This window comes from Anser cygnoides, chromosome 1 (genome assembly GCF_040182565.1).
Source record: "Anser cygnoides isolate HZ-2024a breed goose chromosome 1, Taihu_goose_T2T_genome, whole genome shotgun sequence".
Taxonomy (NCBI): Eukaryota; Metazoa; Chordata; class Aves; order Anseriformes; family Anatidae; genus Anser; species Anser cygnoides.
In genome coordinates, this window is record NC_089873.1 from 76,686,378 (window position 1) to 76,712,067 (window position 25,690).

At 39.1% G+C, this 25,690-nt stretch overlaps 1 protein-coding gene across 7 annotated transcripts in view; it reads left to right on the forward strand.

Moving 5' to 3' along the window:
- The window catches only part of ITPR2 (inositol 1,4,5-trisphosphate receptor type 2), a 276,712-nt gene that overhangs the window by 63,112 nt on the left and 187,910 nt on the right, over positions 1-25,690 (forward strand). For 4 of the 7 annotated variants that reach the window (XM_067000454.1, XM_067000431.1, XM_067000450.1 and 1 more), the window contains 10 exons: positions 5,576-5,620; positions 14,384-14,538; positions 15,913-16,012; positions 16,150-16,310; positions 19,688-19,829; positions 20,608-20,766; positions 21,669-21,841; positions 23,978-24,097; positions 24,199-24,384; positions 25,012-25,263. In XM_067000454.1, coding sequence (XP_066856555.1) covers positions 5,576-5,620; positions 14,384-14,538; positions 15,913-16,012; positions 16,150-16,310; positions 19,688-19,829; positions 20,608-20,766; positions 21,669-21,841; positions 23,978-24,097; positions 24,199-24,384; positions 25,012-25,263 — 1,493 coding nt within the window. The remainder of the gene's footprint in view (positions 1-5,575; positions 5,621-14,383; positions 14,539-15,912; positions 16,013-16,149; positions 16,311-19,687; positions 19,830-20,607; positions 20,767-21,668; positions 21,842-23,977; positions 24,098-24,198; positions 24,385-25,011; positions 25,264-25,690) is intronic. The other 3 variants (XM_067000435.1, XM_067000444.1, XM_067000448.1) reach the window with 3 other exon arrangements.

Consider the following 25,690-nt stretch of genomic DNA (forward strand, 5'->3'; position numbering starts at 1 on the left):
ACATACCGGGGGGAGACCATCTCCAACTACGAATCCAGCCTTCAGGCTCTTGCAGATACCCTGTGTAGATCACAAGCTGGGAATTTGCCTTTTACAAAATTACAAGTAAATGCTAATTCTGTTTAGATTTAAAAGAAAGTATTACTTTCTCTTTAGGTGCAAATCTTTATAAAAATGCCAAAATAGTCAATGATTTTAGTGTTTAAAATATGGTCTTGTGTAGTTGTGGCAGCCTTGTCATGGTATTGACTGTCCCTGTTTCCTGACGAGTTTGCTAGGCTGCTTCGAAGCTCTCTTACCCCACAGATGAAGTCCAAGATTAATTTAGGTCCCAGTTACTTCCTGTGAGCTATACTGTGCAAATTACATTTGCAGTTACAGTGGTATTTACTGTAACTACTGGTGATAGGACCTTAGTACAAGGAAAAGCTCATGTAGCACGAATTAATGTGCACTGTTGGCCCATGCAGATAAAACCATAATGTCTTCCTTGGTGCTACAATGAAAAGGAAAAAACAAGTGTGATAACACCATTTTCTGGAGCTTAGGGTATTTTATGTGGGCTGGAGGATGTGCAGACTTGGATCTGGGCTCATATGTATAAGCAATTGAAAAAGATCAATTATCTGTGGTGTCGTAAATCCTTGTTGTTTGAGCTGTGACAGGTGCAATATTAGCATTGCCAACTGTAAAATCCCTGTAACAGAAATGGACTTTTACGTGGCAGTGGAGTGAATGATGAACAAAAGTGCTATCAGTTACCCTGACCTACCATCTCAGGTAATCTTTAGGCCACACTGACTCCATCACTTTTTGCCATGTGACCATTTCACTGCTTCACTAATGCTAGTTCTGTTTTGCTCTTCTCTGGTTACTCTCTGCTAGTGCAGTCTGCATTACTTGATATAGATTGCACCTCTCATACCACCAAATAGTCATTGCTATTTACTCAGGTGGTTAGGTTATGTGGCCTTACATCATGGATGAGCATTAGGATGATATGGTGAGTCTCATGAGCTTGCCATAATATGAAATGATCTTTGATATTGTCAGCCATGGTGAAGCTGAACTCTCATTTGTGATACTTTTTCCTTTCCTGTCCAGGAAAAGGTAAAATAAACAAATAAATATATATAAAGCTCATCCTAAGTATGTTGAAAAAGAAGCGGTGGATGATTAGGATTTGTGAATTATTCTGTATTGGAAAAGAAGCTGTTGGAGATACACTCTAAAAAAAAAAAAAGCACACAAAAAAACAAACAAAAAAAGCCCACACAAAACCCAACAAACAAATAATGGAGCTATTATAATAATGATTTATATAATTTACTTGCTTGAGCTCTGTGGTTTAGAATGCATCATGTTCTTTCTGTGTATTGACTGCATGCACCTTCCAGTGGTGTTCGGCTGAAATATACAGTACTTCAGCTATAGTTCAGGAACACTGCAACTCCGTGTCCAATAACCCCAAAAAGCATAGAGACTGCTAAGCTGAAATGGACCCATTTAGCATGGTATTCTTATTTACTTTCTCAAGAACTGAAAAGAATCTTACTCAATTTCATTAGCAATAAGAAAAAAATATTAGTATTGTTATTTTCAAGGATTCTTTAAATAAAAGACTCCTAGAGGAGCATAGAGGTGATCCTATATAAATCAGAAAAAGCAGTAGGTTTTGGACCATCACTGTGTCCCTAGCTCCTTATGTTGTACTTGGATATTGAAAAGGACTCAGAACAGGTATAGTATGCCATACAACACTACATGATTTATGCCTCTCTACCTGGAGAAATATAGTATTAGGATAATAGCTAATGATCTGATTTTCAGAGGTGTTCAGTGGCAACAACCTCAGCTGAAATGAAAATAGCACCTGCTGAGCTGAAAAGGGAGCCATTAATGTCAGCCCTAAAACTGCATTCCATTGTTTTTACTGTTTAACGTCAGCATCTCAAACTTTTTCTAAACAAAATCTCTTTAGTTTTGTTATTTCTGTTACAGTGGGGCAAGAAAAAACATTTCTAGGGATGTACTTCATTTTTCATTTGAGCCTTCTGTCTCCATCAGCCTCTGTCCACAAGAAAACTATTTTGGAAATTTGAAGACAATCTGTTTAGTCATTTTTAAAGTAGGCAAGAAGTGGCGTGGGAGAGAGATTTTCCTGGTGTCTCCTGTTGTAGATATATTTTTAAAAGCATCATTATACTGAGAGCAAACTGTTGAAGAATAGCAGGACTCAAGGCCCAGCTCATGCTGAGTAGACAACTGTATTCACGAGTGCTTTAATGAAACATCATAGACTTACTCCATTTGAAGATACAGTTCTCTGTGCTGAGTGTAGTGTCAGACCTGAGATGGCTCAGACTTTTTCTGGCTTGCTTACAACAAGCAGAATCTGAAGGTAAGGTTAAATTTAGTCTTCTGTACCTTCTATGCACCATTGTTGAAAGTATGTGGTCTTAAGTGACTAAGAAGCACTGCTTGATTATTTTCTCTGCTGTCAATGGAAGAACAAAAGTTCAGAACTCAGTTTGGCTATCGAAATGGGCAACTGGGATTATTTTAAGGTGCTAGGTAAACAAAAGTAATGGTGAAAGAAGTGTGAGAAAACTAATAAAACTATATGAAAACAGTTTTTTTATATATGTACATAAATATGGATGTATATACGTGGATCTTCTAGCTGTCTGTCGTTCAGTGTTCATCTCGCATTCCTGTTGCCGTATGACATAAGTAGGTGGGAGCTGGAGGTAGGAAACTGAGAATGTTGTGAAGGAGCAAAATGCAATATTTGGGGTAGGTGTCAATGCAGGGAGGAAAATAGGCTCTAAATTAGGTTTGTGAGGGTAATGGTAGCTAATGTGAACATTGAAATTAAAGCAGGAGAATAACCCTTTGTTCGTTTCTGTGCTAACACATCAAGTCATGACACAGAGCAAAGGTATTTTCAGTAAGTTTGGGAGAATCTAAAAGTTTTCCTCCTTTCTTTGGGCTCAGTATGTGGAGAGGAGATGGCTTTTTGGGGTAAAGGGATATAAATGATAGAATATAAATAAGATCCTGGATAACTTGATAAAAAACTAAAAAACAAAAAAACCACAATCACAGAATCATCTAGGTTGGAAGAGACCTTCAAGATCACCTAGTCCAACCTCTGACCTAACACTAACAGGTCCTCCACTAAACCATATCACTAAGCTCAACATCTAAACGTCTTTTAAAGACCTCCAGGGATGGTGATTCAACTGCTTCCATGGACAGCCCGTTCCAATGCCTAACAACCCTTTCAGTAAAGAAGTTCTTCCTAATATCCAACCTAAACCTCCCCTGGTGCAACTTTAGCCCATTCCCCCTCGTCCTGTCACCAGGCATGTGGGAGAATAGACCAACCCCCACCTCGCTACAGCCTCCTTTAAGATATCTGTAGAGAGCGATAAGGTCGCCCCTGAGCCTCCTCTTCTCGAGGCTAAACAACCCCAGCTCCCTCAGCCGCTCCTCGTAAGACATGTTCTCCAGACCCCTCACCAGCTTTGTTGCCCTTCTCTGGACTTGCTCTAGCACCTCGATGTCCTTCCTGGGGTGAGGGGCCCAAAACTGAACACAGTACTCGAGGTGCGGCCTCACCAGAGCCGAGTACAGGGGGATAATCGCTTTCCTAGCCCTGCTGGCCACACTTTGTCATACAAGCCAGGATGCTGTTGGCCTTCTTGGCCACCTGAGCACACTGCAGGCTCATGTTCAGCCGACTATCAACCAATACTCCCAGGTCCTTCTGTGCCAGGCAGCTTTCTAACCACTCATCTCCCAGCCTGTAGCACTGCTTGGGGTGGTTGTGCCCCAGGACCTGGCACTTGGCCTTGTTGAACTTCATACAGTTGGCCTCAGCCCATCGGTCCAGCCTATCCAGATCCTCCTGCAGAGCCTTCCTACCCTCAAGTAGATTGACACATGCTCCTAACTTGGTGTCATCTGCAAACTTTTGAGGGTGCACTTGATCCCCTCATCCAGATCATCGATAAAGATATTAAAGAGAACTGGCCCTAGTACTGAGCCCTGGGGTACTCCACTAGTGACCGGCCTCCAACTGGATATAACTCCATTTATCACAACTCTTTGGGCCCAGCTACCCAGCCAGTTTTTAACCCAACAAAGCGTATGCCAGTCCAAGCCATGAGCAGCCAGTTTCTTGAGGAGAATGCTGTGGGAAGTGGTGTCAAAAGCCTTACTGAAATCAAGGTAGACCACATCCACAGCCTTTCCCTCATCCACTAAGCGTGTCACTTTGTCATAGAAGGAGATCAGGTTAGTCAAGCAGGACCTGCCTTTCATAAACCCATGCTGACTGGGCCTGATCTCCTGGTTGCCCTGCAAGTGCTCTGCGATGATACTCAAGATAATCTGCTCCATGAGCTTCCCTGGCTCTGAAGTCAAACTAACGGGCACACAAAAAAATGCAACCAACCAACCAACCAAAAAAGACAAAAAAAACCATCCTTCACAGCACTTTTCTGTGTAATGTTAAATGTATGACGATTATGTAGTATTGAAAAATTTTATTGGGATTCATTTAGCTTGCCCTGTGTAATTCACTTTTGGGTCTTCCACACTGTTAATGTCAAGTTCATGCCAATAAGATGACTGTACTTACCTGTAAGATGTACATGTGCTGTCATTGCTTAAAAACTGAATTACCTTTTATAACTACTCATTTTGGATCAAAGTTTTCAATGCTTTGAAGGCATATCCTATGTCAGGGAATAAAGTAAATATTGAGGTAAAAATATTTCATTATGTAAGTGAAATCCTGAAAGGTTTTGTGTCCAGCCAGTATGTAGGTATACGTGTGTTTTTTTATTTGAGTGTATGTCTGCCTACATAATCCCTCATCTTTTAGTTTACGTATTCCTCTTGTCAAACCATACTGAACACTTTTAAGTAGTAATGCTTTACACTTGGTAGTAGTGTCTTTCATCCAGGCATCTCATCCTACTTTAATTATTAATTGATGTTTGATAGTCCTGGTATGACATAGAAAATATTATCCCCTTTAATAATGGTTAAGCCAAATCACAAAGTAGTTAAACACTTGTCTATAGTGGCATTGCCATTCCTGTTTCAAAGAGGTGTTTATTCTGAGTTATGTCTTCCTGTCCAGTCTCAGTAGACATGAAACATGTTAGTTTTTATCTCAATACATCTGCTTGGGGTCAATCCTGAAAGTGTTTGTGTGTTTGTAGGGATGATGGGATGACTGTAATTTGCTATGTTTAGATTAGTAACTATCTGTGCTTTCTCTCCATCATTCCTTTTTTTTTTTTTAATTTAATTTGAGATTCCTCCCTTGAGTTAACAACCTTTATTGTAAGATGCACTTTTTTGAAGTGAGGACATAGCCAGTAAGTTGCTCAGAAATTGGATCGGTAATTCTTGTACTGTTATTGCTATACTAGTTATAAATAGTCCACAATTCTTTTTCAGGGTAAATGCACAACTGAATACTGAACCAAACCCTCTCCCCCATTTCTGAAATGTCTAAAAGCTGTCAAGACAGTTTTTGACTTATTTTCTTTTCCAGCTTAACCCACACTATCCAGAAGGTAATAATGAAGGAAAAGCTTTGGTAAGTGAAATTTACATGTTGCATATAATCTGGGAAATACTGTATCCTTAACCTAATAAAGTCCAACATATGGAAGTCCTTTGTGGCTTTCGCTGTAGTTACATGTCACAACCACTGGGGTTATCTTCTGTATCCTGTATAAGCTAGTGTGCAATTCAGAACTGTTGTTACAGAAAGTTTTCCGTTGTGTAAAGGAAGAGATAGGAAGCTTATTCAAATTATGCATCAAATTGGCATTAGTTGGAATTCAGTTCTGCTTAGAAACTGCAGGCATTAAACGTATTAATACTTATCAAATTAGGCATGCTACATTATGGCAAAAACACCACCACCCTCTTTAGCAAGTAAACCAGACAAGCAAATCCGGTTACTTACGTACCAATATCAATTCAGAGGCTCTGCTAGTGGAGATGAGCCCCCCCAGGGCATGTTTGTAGGTCAAGCATGGCCCTAAATCTAAGGACATGCTGTGACTCTTTTCATTACCTGTATTGAATACACGTAAGGAGATATTCAGGCACAGGCTTAGGCTGAGCCATGCCAAACTTCAGGAAACTCTCGCATGATACCGTCACAAGGACCTAAGTTGTCTTTGCTGCAGTGTGGATGGGTTGGACGTGAAGACAGATGCTTCCAGACAGTCTGTAGCTATTACAGGTAAAGGCCTTTGTCTTCTTGTACAATGCTAAGAGTGTGCTCGCTACTTCTAACTAATGAGGCAAGGCTAGACATGTTGTAGTTTATAATGTGTGAAAGTAGTGGAGTTAAAACCCCGAGTGAATCTTATTCTTAAACAAATAGTCCAAGAAAGAATCATTCCTCCATCACATTCATGAGATTGCCATGAAAACACAGAGATCTTCTTAGGAAAAAATAAATTCAATTTCTTTCTGTTTGCCTTCTGGCTTTTGTTCTTTTAACAGACACATTTTCAAGTTTTTCTCTGGATGGGGAAGATCTTTTTTTTTTTTTTTAAATGAAAACCAAGATTCTTACATAATAATTTGCCTCCAGCACTGCAATTTTAATAAAAATGGAGACTGTTGTAAGGGTTGGTAACATTGGTTTTCTGTCTTCTGTGGTATTTGGTGTAAGTAGTAATATAGCAGTAACAGCTAAGCTGGCCGGAGAAATGAGAACTCTCTCTCATGAAAATATAGGAGTTCCAACAGTTGTTTCTCTTTGGTACTGGAATGACATTTGAAGCCCCCGAAGCTTTCTGACAGAAGTCGAGATAAGTTCTAGAACATCCGTTGAATACAGTGCTTGCTGGTAGAGCTTGGGTTCATGCTCTCATGCTGTGAACGGTGGAGCTGGGTTCTCATACAGCTCATCTGCATTAATGTTTTAGTTCACATTGTGATGGCACTTCCTTAATTGAATCACCTAATTATTCCCTATTTAAGATACTCCGTTTCGCTTTGCGGAGCAATCTCAGAGTGTGTAAACTTGTATTCTGTTGGATCAAATTTAAAGGATGCACATCTGGAATGTATCTACTGTGTTCTAGGCTCTCATGGCTGCCTAGCCCAAAAAACTAGGCTAGAGCTAATCTGAATTAAAACATATGAAAAGATGTATAGGGTAGATGGTAGATCCTCATCACAAAGGGCCCACTCCTACTGTACCATGCTATAGTAATTTGGATATAATATAGAGTCTGCAATTGCAGCATTTCCAGTTCATCTAAATATTCTCTAGGCTGCGTAATTAAGAAGGAACAAGAGTAATCTGAACATGAATGTTGAAGGTGACTGCTCTAACAGTTTGGCATAATCCTCCTGAGCATTGGTTTCAACCAAAAACCAAGACCAGAGAAATTTGATTAGACAAATATTTTCTTTGATAATGTTATCAAAACTGATTGACAATCAAAACTGGTTCTCTGTGGAAATTTAACTTCACACAGTCAGCACTTCATGTGAAAAACGTTCTGTGAAAGAACAACTGATAAGTTTTGGTAACACCTCCATATAAATCCAAGCTTACAGGTGCTTTTAGCATGTTAGAAATCCCTTTGGATCCTTCTCTCCTTTACAGTCTCATTGGAAATACCGTGAGTCAGCACTGGCTATTTTAAGTCTTCATCCTGACTTCAAGCAACTTGAGTAGCGAAGCTTCACATCCCTGTGCAGAAATTTATTTTACAATGATGCGGTGTTTTGAATTGTCCCTCAGAAGTATGGCAGCCTTACAGTATTTGGAGTTCTTGAAGGGTCATCTATGTCAGTCTTGTATCCAGTATTCATATAACATGGATCATATAAGCTTTTCTTGTTCCATGGTTTTCATGTGGCATTTCTTCAGCCAGGTGATTGCCTGACTAACTGCAAAGGCATCATCTTTTTCATCTTTTGAACAAATTAATTTTGAAGTACTGCCAGTGAAGTAAATCTGCTCTAGAGGGTGGATGGAAGTGGACCTACCCCAGCATAATTTGAAGTTAGAGCCGTAGGAAAATGAAGAGGCATACTTAAATCTTTCAGCTGAAGGAAGAAACTGAGCCTGCAGTCTGTTTTGCTTTTCATTGCTAATCTGATGGATAAAAGGGTACCAGCTCCTTCTCTTCTGGCTGGATTTTGAAGAAGGCATAGCCATCTGTGTGTTTTGTGCCAACCCTTAACTATAAATGTGTGACAGGGCTTCCTGTGCATGTTCACTGCCTGGTTTATAAGTCTTGATCACAGTTGCTTAGGCAACTGTCAATTTTAGGAAGCAATGATGGAGAAGAATTTTCTATGGTACGGTAGTGGGCATAGGCGTCTAGATTCTGCTTAAGTCTGTCTTTTTTGCCTTAAGTGACTAGAAGTCTAAAAGGGTTTTGGCTGCTGAGACCATAAATATTGCTGGAAGTGACTAGGACTTTTGTTCCCAAGCTGTGTTTGGGCTGAGTTTCCTTGCACATTTATGTGCTGCTGCTTGAGATTTCAGCCATATTGTCTGGTGAAACACTGCTTTGATTTCTGGTAAAATTTAGCCTTGCATTGAATTGATTAATATTCTTTGTACATGTTTTTCCCACATCTAAACTGCAGAAGATTTTTTTTTTTTTTTTGTAGCATGAAGACCTTTCTCTGATTTAAAGGCTTTGTTGGGTAGGGAAAGGTGAGGGGTGTTCTCCAGCTCTCTAGAACACTAGGAGATTTTAATGTATAATGCATTAAAATGCAGTGCTCTGTTATAGTTTCCATTAAATCCCACATTGGTGTATTTTATGCTGCGAAGTAGTCTATAATTTCCAATCACAGAAATGTACAGCATCTAGAAGAGCACTATAAACACTGGGGAAATGATGTCAAGAACAGCTGGGAACATGACATTAGTATTAAAAGGCTGTCTTTGGATAGCTACCTTAGCTCCATTCATCTGCATTTTTGGGAGAGAGTGCTAGTCCTAACCAGTTCCAAACTGGTTTTTACTGTTGAGATTTTTCTTAGGATTGAGACTGGTATGCATTTACTTTTCTTGTAAAGAAGTTGGACAGTTTTGCCATGGGTTTCTTGGTCCAATTTGACATACCTCTTTGACTTCTGTCTATATTTATGAATGCCAAACAATGATGTGATTCAATGTTTTCTTTCTTGCTTCCATCCCAAATTATTTTTTTCCAAATAAACACTCTAAGTTCTTTTTTTTTATTTACCTTCCAGCAACTAAGTTTGTTTAATTAAAATTTCATAATGTGTGTCACAGGTGATGCAGTTAAAACAATTAGAATAGGTTTGGGGATTTTTTTTTTTGAGGCTGAAAAACAATCTGAAAAACATACTTAAAAATAAAAATAATCAGTTTTAAAATGGCAGTATCTCTGCTTATATAAAGCCAGCAGTCAGACCACTTGAGAGGCTCTGCACTCACGGGGAGAAGGGGAGACATGAATGCCAGCACATTATTATTATTCTGCTGCTGCACACAGGTCTGAATCAGCTCTGAAAACACATACATTGTTTCTTACAGAATGTCTCTGGCTCCTAACAACAGAATTGCAACGTGATGTCTCTGCTAAAAATGCGATGACTCACAAATGAGTCAACAGCGAAGGTGTTATAGGAGGCTAACTGCTGTGCTGTGTGCCAGGGCTACGTAACATGCAGGAGCAAGGCTGGCCATTAATTTCCTCGACTTATTTTTTCATATAGCATTTTTTAAATCATCTAACCTATGGAGTTCTGCTCACATTACTGCTTTGTGAAAATGCTGGTTTGTAAGAGCCTCCTAAACTGGGTTAACATACTGAGATACCACAGTGTACTAGTTTTAACAGGCATTTTCAGAACTCTGGTTGCTATTAAGTTTAATTTCTGCTGAAATCTGTAGTGCAGTGTAATGTATTCGTTCAGGAGTAGGGCATTATCCATCTCTATGCCACAAGAGGTGTCTTTACCAATTGGAATTATAGATTGGATTTGCATTCTAAAAGGAAAGGTATTCCTGGCCTGGCATGTTTTTGTATTATTATTATTTTTGTTTTTCTCCAGGATTTTTTTCTTCACTTTTTTGCAGGAAGGCCCCTTCATAAACAAAACTCCATGTAAATCTGAAGTTTAGGTATGATGCTCAGTTGAGATGAATAATACGGGAGCATGGGGTTGGTCACAATTACTAGCAAATTATATTAAGAGCTGTGAAGAAGGCTCATCTCCCAGGCTACAAGTCCCAAGAAAGACAAGCCTGATTATTTTGTCTCTAATTGCAGTATAGGTTTTGTCACCAATTACGCCATATTTGCCCTTCAAATTGCAAACACTGTATGTTTGTGCTGGATTTTTTTTTTAAAGCTTCTTTTTAAATCAGTGTGATGCACTGCAAGTCGGTGGTGGTAGCCCAGGAGTTATGGCATTTGCTGGTAGCCTGGATCAGTATTGCCACTCTTCACCAAAAGGACTCTTTGTTTTCACTAAGTATATCTCCTCCTTTGAACTCTAAGCCTTTGCTTTTCTAACTTTTTTTTTTTCTTCTAACTTGCTTTTCTAACTTTTCTTTGCTTTTCTAGTCCCTTACCACTGGCTATATGGTAGGGGCATTTTCCCTTATACCCCCTGGCAAAGTCCTGTTGTGCATGTGAGTACTGTACTTCACAAGCCATCTTCTAGTTGAGTGGATGCTTAGGTTTTTTTAGGCAGAGCAGGCTGCCTCTGCTGTCTGCACCATGTGGTTTTTAGATGGCGTTACTCTTTTGGAAGACGTAGGTCCAGATCCTGCTAGGTGGAAGAAAAACTGAATCGGCATTTCCCAGATCCTCACGAGTCATTTAACCAGTGAACTACAGAGTGAGGTAATTCCACCATCTTCACCTTGGGCATATATCTAATTTGAATTGCTACAACTTATGACCAGTTTGTCAGTAGTATGGGACAACCAAAACTATTTTTTTTTTCCTTAATGAATTTACTATTTGCTAGAATTGTTTTACTCACAGTTCTTGCACTTTTTCTCTGTATTCCTAGCAGGTAATTCACCTACTTTTTTTTTTTTTTTGAAAAAAGTCTTGGGAATGCTTTCTTTGGCTGCTTTCTTTGGCTGCCACCACTGACCCTATCACCACCATCTCTGAAACTGTTCATTGGCTTCTTCTTCATACTACTTTAATTTGAATTTTTCTTTCTGTGAGTTCCTGTACACACCTGTACCTCCCTTTTCTTCATTGAATCAGTTTTTGCTGGCTGCATCTGCCTGTATGCTGGTTTCTTACCTGTGCAAATGTCATTGTTTTGTTCTGTTTAGGAATGCAGTGCTTCTTCTGTACTGATCATATTGTCTAATTCATTTGAAATATTCTAATTCTTTCCTCTTCTTTCAACTTCCTTATATAGACTCATCAGCAAATTTAATAATGGCTAGGTTAAATGCAGGTTCTGATGTCTGCTTACTAAATTTAATCATGAGAAACTTTTATGTATGTTCTCTCTCACACACATGTGCATGCACTCAGATGTAAATTCAGACATAAATTTAAGTCTGTATTTTCATATGTGATGGCTGTATCTCTATCATGCACTCCCTATATATGTTGTTTTCAGAGCTGTGAAGGTCAGGGTCACTTTTCATTACTTTTTTTTTTTTTCAGTGACTAGCGCATAGCACTCATAATGAAGGTTGGGTTGTGAGGTGTCTGAGATCCTAAAATTAAATTATGAAGAGCGTTCTGAGGTTTTTGTGGAGTCCAGTTTGGAACTATTATACAGCTGTTGTGTGGGTCTCATTTTACTCAGCTAAGCTTTGCATTGCAGTTAGCAGTATTACAGACACCGTCTTGTCCTCTGTTGAGAGGGACTTTTATTTTATAGACTAGAAACCAGCTCTTGCTCATATGGCAGGTTTGATTTGACAAGTGCCAAGACTGGTTGGCTAGATTTAGGCCTAATGAGCTAACTCCATAGCTCGACAGCATCTACACAATGGCTGGGGAGACTCATGCCTGAGTGGAGTCAGCCCCAAACTGCAGGATGAACTTCCCTGCAGAGCTAGTGGTTCATTCGAACTACTTAAGCACAGGAGACCTGCCTTTCACTTTGCTGTGTGTCATAGAAACCTGCACATGTGTGTATGTGCTCATTCTTAATGGCCTATTGGGGGTGGTAAGACATTCGGTAATGAGTGAATATAAAAAAACTTCGCAACATGGAACAGAATATGGTTTCATATTTTGCTCTGTGTTTTTTCCTGGAACTCTAGGGAAAAATAAATAAATTTGGAAGTGTCCTGCCTTTTTGTATACCAGCATTTTCAGTTTGGAAATTATAGTAGAGTGGGTAGGTTCTGGGAAAACCTTATTAGTTTTGGATGTAAGTTATGGGAAATATTAACAAGTTTGGATGCTGTTCTAAACTGTCTTGTATTCCTCACTCCTTTATTGATGTCTTGAATTTTAAATAGATTTTCCATTTTTCCAGTTTGTTTGGAAATTTGGGAAGTAGATTTTTGTTTGATGCTAGACTCTCACTCCTACCTATTAAACTCCTAAGAGCATTCACCTGTAGTTTGCCTGCCTTCCCACTTTGGGTCTCATCCTGAGTTTGTAAAACAAAATATATATGGAAATCACCAATGGTGGTGGACAAAAAATTTTGCTATTTTCTCAGTCTTCACAGGTTAAGTTTCTATGTGTGATCTCGTTTAATATTTTTTGGGTCTGGGGAACAAGAGAATGTGAGGACTGCCAGATGAAAGTTTGCTTTTCTGCAAAACACAGGGGATGTTTCTCTTTTGTCTCAGCAAGCATTCCTCTCAAAAATGAGTGACAATACTCTAATCACTAGATGAGCCTAAGAAGAATTTTTGAGACTATTTCTTCCTGTTTTTTTCTTACTGTTTCTCTCATTTGAAAAAGTAATGGGATGGAAAGCTCGCATTTTTTAGGCCTGGTAATGAAAAAAAATGGATGTTTTGGGAGGATTCAAAAAGTGCCTTGAAATGAGATGATAACTAGTTATTTCTTACTTAGTTTCACTCATCTTTGATTTTGTAGCTTAATCAATTGGCAATATGAATAATCAAAGCTTTGCCCTTGATTATCCCTTACAGTTGAGTTTTAATCAAGGTACTAATGCAAACCAAGTACAGTCCAGCCTCTCTGCATTTTTTTTTACATCTCTTCCCTAGTGATGCGCTATAAATCGTTGTAATAGTATTTCAGATTTCCAGTGTTTGATTTTCTCTTTTGGCTTTCTACATTCCTCTTTTCTTCTACTCCCACAATATATTTTGTGTATGAGAAAGGCTCTGTGCTGTCTGTCTCTTAATTGGTTATTAGTCTCTTGTAATATGTGTAAATCAGCACCCTGGAGGAATAGCTTTTACTTATGCCTGTAATTCTACTTGTTACTGTGTGGTTATGGGCATAGACTCTGAATTGCTTCTTCAAGCAAGGATAGGTGAGGTTAGGCTTAGAGAAGGTAGCATTTGGAGTATGTGAAGCCAAGGGGTATGTAGGTAACTTAAGATGAAGATGACTGCTCAGTGGTGCTGGATCACAGAATTCTCATGGACTTTCAGCAGGTGGGGGGAGGAAGATCACCTTCTTTGATGCACACACGTATTTGGAGGTACCAACACAGCTTTGTAAATGTCTCTTGAAAGCTAGGCTCCTGTAAAGGTGTGAAGTTCTTCCGTTTCTATGGCATGCTCAGACCTGTGTTGGATCCAGCCTCTAATGCATTATTAGCCTGTGCTAAGATTTCTAATGCAGTCTATCCAGTGCTTTTTTTCCCCCAGCACCCCCTACCAACACCAAGTACGCCTTAATAGGACAGATATCCTGGCTTTTCCTGTGTGGAAGGTGTGCTGCTTTGATTCTGACCATACTGGAGGGAAAAAAAAGAGCAAACTTATATAAAACTACTGTGGAAATAGGCAAATTGTTCACTTTTTTACTTCCCTCCTCCCTTTTAAAAAATCCAATTCTCTTCTCTTCTTTTAACTTTGGCCTTTTCCAAACTAGCACTGTGTAGCTACATATGTTGGGAGTGAAAGGTCTGCAACTGCCGCAGGTTTTTGAAGTTGTAGGTGTCAAGTAATAATGTATACAGCACTGCAGTCTCTCTGTAGCTGGTGACCTGCTGTTGTTATAATGACTGTCTGAGACCCCATGTGCCTGGGGCAAAGTGCATCCTTTGTGTTACACACTCCAAAGTCAGTCATGGTAGATTCTTACTAGAATGTACGAAAAAACCCATTAAATTCATATGTATTACTTGTCCACAAGGTAATTGGAGAATTTATAATGGGCTCTGATGCAAGCAAATAACCCTTGTGCCTAATCAGCAGAGAGACAGCGACCTTCCTGCTTCAAAGAAGAAACGCCAAGCAGGGGAGAAGATTATGTATACTTTGGTCTCTGTGCCACATGGAAATGACATTGCATCTCTCTTTGAACTGGATGCCACCACTCTTCAGAGAGCTGATTGCCTGGTTCCAAGGTAAAAACAAACAAACAAACAAACAAAAAAACCAACTGCATTGACAAGGTTTCTTCCTGGTATTATGCTGGTGAGTAAAGTAGAAAAAATTCAAACACAAGCAAGTATTATCCTTCAGTTAAAATTTGAGGAGTGTTCATGGGTAAACAAGAGATGTATAAAACATGATATCACTACTGTGACTGGGTAAAATAATTATAAGGATAAAACAAGTGATGCTTAAAGAGAATCTGTGAAGAGAAAAATAATAGGCTAAATGTTGCACAGGTGTATATGAAGACAGAATTGAGTCCTGTGCTCTGTTTGAAAAAACTGCGCTGCTAGTATATCTAACTGAATTGTCCAGAACAAAATAATGTGTATGGTGACCTGTGCTTCTCTTTCCCTGACAGGTCACAATGCCACCGAACACTTTCAATATTCAAGTTAAGCCAGCAAGTGTTTTCTGGGTTTTAATTGTGAATATTTGAAATTTCAGCTGTGTTGCTTAGCTGAGATCGGCTAGATAAGTTACAGTGTTGGTTGTGACTGAATGGGCATGCAGACACTTGGGGCTAGTGGTTATGAGGGTGGATTTTAAAGTTGAGTACCTGCAAATGGTGGTGAATACAGCTTTAAAGTGTAAAACTTAGCAGAGCAAGTACCAGATCATTTGCTTACTTGAGTACTCAAAGCCCATCAGCATGGAAGAAAGTGTGTAAGTGAAAACTACAGTGAATATATTGAAAGAGTAGAATTCAGAGTAAAAATTGTAATTGATTTCTCAGCTCTGCTTTTTGATAATACCACAAATTATCATATGGAAAGAATTTAGAAGAATCTCATGTCTGCTCTTTGTTCGCTTGATTTTTGGTTGAGAACCGATACTGTAAACGCTTGCTTTCTGGAACAAAGGTTTGCAGATCATAATGGTGAAGCTGTGAAACTATGGTCAGTTTTACTTTCTGGCTTTTGTGCTGTGACAGGTGGAACAGGTTCATTACTCTGCAGAAAAAATAATAAGAAAATAATTGTTTTTCTTCATTAAATGTATTTCTATTCAGATAGGATTTTAAAACACTTACCTTTTTATTTTTTTTTCTTTAAGGAATACTACTCCTAAGCTTATGTAAATATTTAAGAACAGCATTCTGCATAATCCCAAGTTGCTGTCCTTGCTACAGCTCTATGTTGTGGTTCAGAAAGAAGAGGGAGACAAAGAGAAAAGGTGCTACAGTACCTTTTAGGTCCTCCTGACCCTTTTATTATGAGTGTCTGGTGTGACTCATGCTCTCAAGTCTCATGACATGGTCATTTGTTACACTGAATCCCATCTTGCCTAGTTTAGCTGAGGACTGATCCATCTAACCTGCTGTTTCCTTTGTTCTCCTTTAGGAACTCATATGTCCGACTGAGGCACTTATGCACTAATACTTGGGTTACCAGTACTAGCATTCCAATAGATACTGATGAAGAGAGGCCTGTGATGTTGAAGGTAAATACTAATTTCTTGGGGTTGGAATCCCAACCTCATTACTGAAGTTCTCTGCTGGTGATCTCAACGTATAAAATATGCGTAATTGGTAAAGGTGAGACAATTGCTTACCCATATTAAACCAAGCACTATTGCAGATTGGGACGTGCCAAACAAAAGAGGACAAGGAAGCTTTTGCCATTGTATCAGTTCCTCTGTCTGAGGTCAGAGACTTGGACTTTGCCAATGATGCAAACAAAGTTTTAGCATCAACTGTTAAAAAGCTGGAGAATGGAACAATAACCCAGAATGAAAGGAGGTTAGTGAGTTTTACTTTTTTTCCTTCCTAAATTGGTGTTTGTTTACTGACGGTATCATGGTATCACAGTAATGGGTAAGTTCACAGAATCACAGAATGGCTGAGGCTGGAAGAGACCTCTGAAGATCATCTAGCCCAGCCTCCCTGCTGAGCAGGATCACCTAGAGCACATTGCACAGGACGGCATCCAGTCGGGGTTTGAATGTCTCCAGAGAAGGAGACTCCACAACCTCTCTGGGCAGCCTCTTCCAGTGCTCTGTCACCCTCAGTAAAGAAGTGCCCCCTAATATTCAGCCGGAACCTCATGTACTTCAGTTTGTGCCTGTTGCTTCTTGTCCTGTTTCTGGGCTCAACTAAAAAGAGACCGGCTCCATCCTCTCGATACTCTCCTCCCAGATATTTATATATATTAATGAGGTCTCCCCTCGGTCTTCTCTCTTCCAGGATAAACAGGCCCAGTTCTCTCAGCCTGTCCTCGTACGACAGGTGCTCCAGTCCTCTAATCATCTTCGTAGCCCTCCTCTGGACTCGCTCCAGTAGTTTTATGTCCCTCTTGTACTGGGGAGCCCAGAACTGGACACAGTACTCCCAATGTGGCCTCACCAGGCTGAGTAGAAGGGGACATCACCTCCCTTGACCTGCTGGCAACACTCTTCCGAATGCACCCCAGGATACCGTTGGCTGGCCTTCTTGGCCACAAGGGCACCCTGCTGGATCATGGTCAGCCTGCTGTCCACCAGGACTCCCAGGTCCCTCTCTGCAGAGCTGCAGCAGGTCATCCCACAACCTGTACTGGTGCTTGGGGTCATTCCTCCCTAGGTGCAGGACCCTTGGGGTTATTCCTCCCTAGGTGCAAGTTCATAGCATCTGTATGGAGATACAGGTGATTGCCAGAGGATGCTTTAATGCTGAGAGTGGTAGCCTGAGACTCTCTTTGTTCCATTTCTGTCAGACCTTCTTTGCTGCACCTCAAGTTTGTCTGTGTATCTTGTGTTTAAAATGGTGGTAAACAGCACTTCCCTAGCTCACTGGCTACATAAATAAATAGGTAGCTCCCTAAGCAAATGTGAAATGTTTGCCTTAATCTCCTGTAATGAGACACTTTTGAGCTGTAATATCTGGGTCCACTGGTTTTGATTCTCACGTTCATGAAAGCCATCTATATGGTGGGCAACATACAGGACTCTTGATTCATGTGTAATTCACTGTACTGCATGTTCATGCTGCTAGGGTAATAGAAGAAGGTCTTAGAGTGACTGAGTGGCTGCCACAATTGTCCCTTTCCTTTCTTACTTCTAAGAGGTGCTGATTTCTTCCTTCTGGTGACAAGACGGGACCTGAGGGAATAGCACGAGGCTGTGTTGAGGAAAGTTCAGGCTGGGTGTTAGGAAGAGGTTCTTCACCAAGAGGGTGGTCGGGCACTGGAACAGGCTCCCTGGGGCAGTTGTCATGGCGTTGAGCTTGCTGGAGTTCAAGAAGTGTTTGGAAAATACTCTTGGACATATTGCTTGATTTTTCCATGGTCCTGTGTTGCACCAGGAGTTGGATTTGATGATCCTTGTGGGTCCCTCCCAACCCAGGGTGTTCTATGATTTTGTTTTTCACTGGTTTCCTTTCCTATTTCATATTGTTTTGTTATCTTTAGTATTTACCTTTTATGTCCATCCATGTTTTAACTGGAGCGCTATTAGAATGTCTGTTTTTTACACCCACCCCTGAATTAAGGAATTTTGTTGTACGTTGTAGCCAAATATATCCCACTGTAAGTGATGTAGTTGGCTATTTGTTTTCACCTGTCTGTTAAAACTGAATATTAAACAGTATCTCTGACAGTGTTAATTTCTAACTTGTATTCTGCCATGCATCATACACAACTTTTTGCTGGAAACATTAATTTTTGGTGATAAAATGGAATTTCTGCTGTCTGTTGAGTCCATAGTCTTTTGTCAGTAGTAATTAGAACAGATGGTTCAATATCAGATGGAGGATTTATCTTAACAGGCAGATCTGTAATGGCTAAGGTGTTGGTACTCAACCTTGAAAAATCATTTCATTACTTAGTAGAACCAAACAGGGATACAACATAATCAAGGTGTGACATCCCTCTATTAGCCTTGCACTGCTGTGTCACTGCAGTTCAGTATTGTCAAGTCCTGATGTTGATGGATTGGTACAACACACACATCAAACATTTCAGAGTGATTTCAGAATAGTGTCATTATTTGTTTGTTTCTGTAATTTCCATTGAAAAAGAAATCATGCTTATTTCCTTGTTTTACCACCTTCCTGATTAGGTAAGTAAGGATTCCAAGAGTTTGTTCCTGGTTATTTCACTCTATACCTGCCTTTCCTGTCTTGTTTGTTTGTTTGTTTGTTTGTTTGTTTTTGGTTTTTTTTTTGTTTTTTTTGTTAGGGAGGTAGCTTGTTTTGTGAACCTTGCTGTTTTCCACCAGCCATCAGTGGGCTGAGATTTTTAAAGCTAAATCTCAGTCAGAGGGTTTAGCAGAAAAGCTCAGCCTTCTTGTGCGTAACAGAAACTTTGTGTAGAGATGAGTTTGAAAATCTATGGAGCATCTCCCTGCTGCTTTCAAAGCATGTGTACATGCTTAGTAATTACAGACTAAATATTAGCCAACTTCAAATGCTTCCGAAGAGTTGATGTGCTGGGTTTTGTTTGTGAATGCTAGTTCTTTTAAGCAAGATTCATTGAAATCTGTGGTCGTCAACACTTCTCTCTATGTATACCTGGTAAGGTATGTTAGTACCAAGATGGCAATTACTACTGTTAGTATTATTTCTTTCTGTATTTCCTGAAGATAGGAAAGAAGAAATAGTTACTGTCTCTGTCCATTTTAGCATTTCCTTCTGACAAGTATTTTTTTTGTGTGTAGCAAAGAGGGGGTGAAATAAAGGATTTTTTTTTCCAAGTCATTTTTCAATATTTTTTGGGTTGGTAGGGAAATAGTGTGTTTTTATTCCTCTGGTGAGTGCATCATCTTGTTTCGTGGGCCAATATTACTAATTTACCAGTAAAAATACTTGCTAGGCTGCGTAAGAGTCTCTTTCTGCTGTTTCTGGGCCTTGAGGCCAGCTGGTATAGATTTTGGATTTCTGAATACTCTGCATGAGTTCAGCATCCTGCATTTTTCTCCCTTTCTCCATTTAGTTGTTGTTTAATGCCTTGGTAAACACCTATGATGGATTCAAGCCTCTGCTGACCTTAGACCTGGAAATCTTACGTACATGTCAAACTTAGCTTTGCAGTGATTGAAGTATCATTGTGCTAGATAAAGCTTGTTCTAAAATGTGATTTTCTTTCTTAATGAATTCTAGCATATGTTGAATAACTCTGTATGATAACAATTTGTTCATTCTAGGTTTGTAACCAAGTTACTAGAAGATCTGATTTTCTTTGTTGCTGATGTGCCTAACAATGGGCAGGAAGTTCTGGATGTGGTCATAAGTAAGCCAAACCGAGAAAGACAAAAATTAATGCGGGAACAAAATATATTGGCTCAGGTATACCCTACTGTATTAATAACTTGCTTGTATTTACAAATAGATTGTAGGATAGAGGGAGTTGATAAAATCAGTGTTTTAGGTAATTTGGCTTATGCCATCTTGGGTTTATGTCTAACTGGATTGGTTAGATATAAAACTGATGAGTCAAGGCTCACCTCTTGGTCTGTGAATCACATAGAAGCACAAAGGACTTTCTGTTGGTTTTATGTAATTCTGAGGACTTTTAAAACTATATTTGTTACCAAATTGTTGACCAAATTTGAAACAAGCCTTTTATATGGTCCCAATCCTGCAAATGTTTTCCTTGTACAAAAAATTTTGATGCCCTAATGGATCCCTGACTTTGTCTGAGGGCCAACTGGTATGTAAATCAGAATTAATATTCCTTTAAGTCACTGAAAGTGACTTAAATATTCCTTTAGTAAAAATATTCCTTTAAGTTACTGAAATGAAAAATAATAAAAAAATATTTTGTTCTCTTTTTTCTTCTTTAATTTAGCTAAAGTTAAGGCACTTACCTTACAGTGTTTTAAGCTGGAGATAACAGTCAAGAGAAAGTGGTGGGAAAATACAAAGCTAAACACATAAGTTGTAATGTCTGAGATAGTCACTGACCCCCCATATTTAGTGATACTTAGATAATAAGTATAGTGATTCACTTCTGACTTGGGTCAGTAGGGGCCTTGTGCTGATTCTGTTAGTGGACATAGACAGCTATAGGTTAAGGAAAAATCTTGGTTTGATTTTCATCCTCAGTGGTTTTGATTTTGAACAGATATTTGGAATCCTCAAAGCTCCTTTTAAGGACAAAGGTGAAGGATCAATGCTGAGACTTGAAGACCTAGGTGACCAGAGATATGCCCCATACAAATACATGTTAAGGTTATGTTACAGAGTTCTCAGACATTCCCAGCAGGACTACAGGAAGAACCAGGTCAGTGGTATTCAAGATAATTTTTTCCCTAAATTCTGTAATTATATATCCCGGGTTTGATCTTGCACTCTGTACTTACAAGTGTGACTCTGTGGTAATCCTTGGATATGGTGAAAGGATTGGGTTCTGTGTAGATTAGTAGTAAGTAGAAAGTCACTCACTTATTACGGCCTCATGCTGTGGAATAGTGCTTTTGTTTTGTAGGCATTTTTATATGAATGGAGTGATCAGCAATTGATGTCATAGGTTCACTGCTTCCTTCAAGGACTCTGGGTTATGAAGTGGGAAAGCTAAAAAAACCTGTGTTTCTGTTCCTTAAATATTTATATAGTGATGGCTATGAGTCAAACCAGAGGTTATTCTGTCAGGTAGCCTGTTTTCCCATTTCTGGAGACTCCTAATGAATATGATATAATTCAGAACATGCTATCAAGTACTTTGCACATTGCAGCACATAAAAATTTCACGAATTTTTAAATCTAAAGGGGCTGAAGATGAAAGATTGAACTTTTATGTGTGGTTTCTTTGTTTTCTTTCTAATACTATTCATAAATATTTCTGTCTGGGAGGGGGGTAGAAAGGCGGAAGAGCAGTTTTTTAAAACTATACAAATCTTCATTTTGCCTCTTTTAAAAAATTGTTTGCCGTTTCTTGAATTTTATATGTATTTTAATGGATTTATTTGGTTTATGAAAGAATAAGAAAAGCTAGTCAAACCTAATATTATATCTTTTTCCTGGGGTATATAATTGAGGTGCTTAGATATTCCTTTGTTTGGGCCAGTTCAGAGAGGAAAGTTTTGAGGATTACTTTGATTGTTAATTGAGAGGTAGATTCTTCTGATTCTAAAAGAAAAACACGAGTGCTTAACAGGTGATGATGCAAATTTTCTTTTTTTTCAGGAATATATTGCTAAGCACTTCTGTGTCATGCAATCCCAGATTGGTTATGATATTCTGGCAGAAGACACCATCACAGCTTTGCTGCACAACAACAGAAAACTGCTAGAGAAACACATCACAGCTAAAGAAATAGAGACATTTGTTAATTTACTCAGGAGAAATAGAGAGCCAAGGTTTGAAGTGGTCCACATAATGTTCTTTTTCTGTATTGATAGGTTTTTATATTTGTAGCAGCAATGAATCTGCCTGCTATTCATTATTATGTTGTCTCTTTCTTCCTGCTAATTTTTTTTTCATGTCGCAGACTAAAAAATACATGCACACTGCTAGAAAATATCAGAAATACCCTTACCTATTGCAATTTGACAATGCCTACATTTCAGAACAAGAGCTTTGTGAAGAGCAAGGTTTATACTTTGCAAAACACTTCTGAAAAATTGGCTTTAGTTCAGATTGGGACAGATAAACAAACAGAAATTCTAATTTCTCATAACTCTGCTCCTCTGTGAAACTGCCATTTGTGTTCATTCTCCTGCTGATAACTCTGGCGTGAATGACATAGATGTCAATTTAACTAAGCTTTTATTAATCAGTTCTGCAGTTTTTTTATTAAGCAGTTTTCTGCAGGTACTGATTGCAAGTCAGACCTGAAAGGGGCCTAGGATGGTGAAGATCCCAGTGAACATGTGTTCTAGACCAGATTTTGTTTCAAATGAAAAATTCTGGCCTTGAACTTAGCTCAGTTAGAATTTTTTTATTAGCTTTAGGATAGAATATAATATAAATTGATTTTTTTTAAATTGAACATGTTTAATTTTTTCATTAGATTTTTCAGTTGTAGAAGTATTGAAGTAATACAAATACAAGAAATTATGGAACTGAAGGTCAAATACTGTCCTCAGTAATTGTGAATACCACTTTTCTGTTAGCAATTTAGGGTATTGCTCAAGGCCCTGGTGCATCATTTTAGCTTCAACTAGGTAAATACTGCAGAATTCTGTGTTGTTATGTGCTGTTTACTTAATATTATCTCTGTGATGTAATACTGCCATGAACTATGAATTACCTGGTGCCACAAGACTTAATTTCAGTCATGGGTGAAATTCTTCCTAAATTCATCTTACTTTCTGCATTCATCCCATGCAACTGGGGATGTGTAGTCTGTGCTAAAGCAGAAATAATTTTCTAATTCCCTCTGGTAGAAATGTTACCTATAGAGGTTCAAACTATTGGACCCTGGAATGATTGGTAGTAGATGATAAAGTTTTTTACCTGGATTTCTGAGGAAATTGAGTGTATGCTGTCTATACGTGTGCCAGCTTTTATCTTTTCCCTTAATGGCTCTTGAGCCCCTTGCCCACTTTTAGGCACATTTGCTAGAGAAGAGGTGCACTCAAAGATCCTCAGTTCCTGCAAATGTCATAAAAAGAAGAGGCTACATAGAGGAAAGAGGCCCTTTTTATGTTCCAGGGAGGGAAAGGCTGCAGTGTGAGCTACTGTTAATACACACACAGGGATCCATGAAAGAGAGACAAGAAACATATTTTTTGAATGTCCTGACTGCAAGTAAAGCCTCAGCCTGAACCTCGTTAAACATCAGAAGATCTACATTTGAGATGCAGATTCATAGGAAACTGATTTCCATGCAATGCAGCTTTCTTAGTTTGGCTTTACATAGAATGACTCCTTTGAATACAGGTCTTGCCAGATCTTCTCTCTCTGCTAACTGTTGGCTGTGTCACTTCAGAGACTTAAAAGGCAGCTTTAAAAGCTGTAGATGTGTACTGCAGTGCAATGGAGTTCCTCAGAGGACACGTGGCTGTCTCCAGCACAAGTAATATCTCCTTGCTACTTGGGTTAGGGAGTCACCTGTTACCTGCTGGGTAAGATGGGCAAGAATGTGTGCTCTTGCTTTTGGTTCCTGACAAGGACAAGGCCTTCAGTGGAGCTCCCCTGCCAGATCAGCTTAAGACAGCTTCAGGTTGCTTTTCATTTCTGGCACAACTCTTTGTCCTTTGATTTGCTGGTAAATGTCTTACTTGAGGTCTTTGTCTTTCTCTCCTTATCTGATTGTTCAGCACCATTCAAGTCTGCTCTCAAAGCTATTGCTCATCTTTATCTGTTGTGAGTTGCAATAATACAAATAAGCAAAGATTGTATTTTGATAAATCTCACAATATACGCTCTCCTGAGTATATTTGTGATGGATGCTAGAGATTTCTACAGTGATGTTTCTGTGTAGTGTATAAAGTTTCATGTTCTATTGCATCTGTTGTTTTTGTTTGTTTGTTTGTTTTTTGACTGCACAGATTCTTGGATTATCTCTCAGACCTGTGTGTATCTAACACCACAGCAATACCAGTAACTCAGGAACTCATCTGCAAGTTTATGCTGAGCCCAGGAAATGCTGACATTCTCATTCAGACCAAGTGAGCATCCATAATCAGAACATAACTTTTTGCTCTGTGCTTTGTTGTTACATTTGTAGCAGTTTGTTAGAGACTCCATTGTCAATGTTTTGTCCTTGCAGGCTGGTTTCAACACAAATGGACAATCCCTTGGAATGCCCAGTCATCTTGGATGACATTGATGAAGAGGAAGTGTGGCTTTACTGGATTGACAGTAACAAGGAACCTCATGGCAAAGCCATCAGACACCTAGCTCAGGAGGCAAAGGAAGGCACAAAAGCTGATTTAGAAGTTCTTACCTACTACAGGTAAAACCGCTTAAAAAAATGGAAGAAAATGTAAACTCTCCATGGAGCCTGGTGCTGTTCTGATCCAGTTGATTTGTCAATATCAAAAAAGGAAACCAGGTCATACCAGAAACTGGGATTAAAAGTTTGATTCAGGTTTTTCCTGTAAAAAGCATCACAGTCCCTGCTGTCTATTACAGACAAATACAGAGTTTTCTTTGTTGGTGATAGTTTTGTGTCTGTCTAGTTTTTCCTCTTTTTATTCATGGGGCTATGTTTTTAGGTTGTGCTGTTCTTGGAAGCAAGACGTTCTGAAGAAGGAATTCCTCAGCATTCTGGGGTTTAGAGAGGAGACAGGGTCAAGGATGAGTGTCCTACACAGATTGATAACAAATTGCTCAATGCTTCAGCCTTCCTTTGAACATTGCTTCCTTTGAACATTGCTTCCTTTGAATTTCGAAGGGAGACCGGTCTTCATGGAGACTGGAGCCTGACATTAGCATTTTTAATGGCAAGTTGGTAACTCAGTCATTTTGAGTGTTTACACAAGAAAGGCTGACATCAGACTTGTAAAGGGAGATTAGGAGGTTCTTTGTTTCATGGTGTTCAAATAAATCAGTTTGAAACATGCTATTATTTTTCTTTCAGGTACCAGCTGAACCTCTTTGCAAGAATGTGCTTGGACCGCCAGTATCTAGCCATCAACCAGATTTCTGCACAACTGTCAGTAGACTTGATTCTACGATGTATGTCTGATGAAAGCCTCCCTTTTGATCTCCGGGCTTCTTTTTGCCGTCTGATGCTACACATGCATGTGGACAGAGATCCACAGGAATCTGTGGTACCTGTCAGATATGCCAGATTGTGGACTGAAATTCCTACCAAGATCACAATTCACGAGTGAGTTGCAAGTGTTGCAAAAAAGACGTATGAAAGTATTTTAAAGGGATTAGTCTCAGAACAAAACAGTTGTAGACGTCTAATGTCAACATGTATGCAAAAAGCTATTTTGTTGCAGAACAATGAGCTATTAGTTATTGTTAATCTTGGAAACTTCCATGGATAGGTTTACGTGGAAGATGAATCATCTAGATTGGAAAAGACCTTCAGGATAGGAACTGAAGGTCCAACCATCAGCCTGACCTACCGACTCCCATCAGTAAACCATGTCCCTTAGTGCCACATCTTCAGTTTTACTTCATTTTATTTACTCGCATTATTTCTCTTATACGGAACAAACTGGGGATAAAATTGAATGGCCTTTTCTCAGAATAACTGAACTTGAAGTAATCAAATTGTCTAACATTACACATTTACTAGGCTGGAA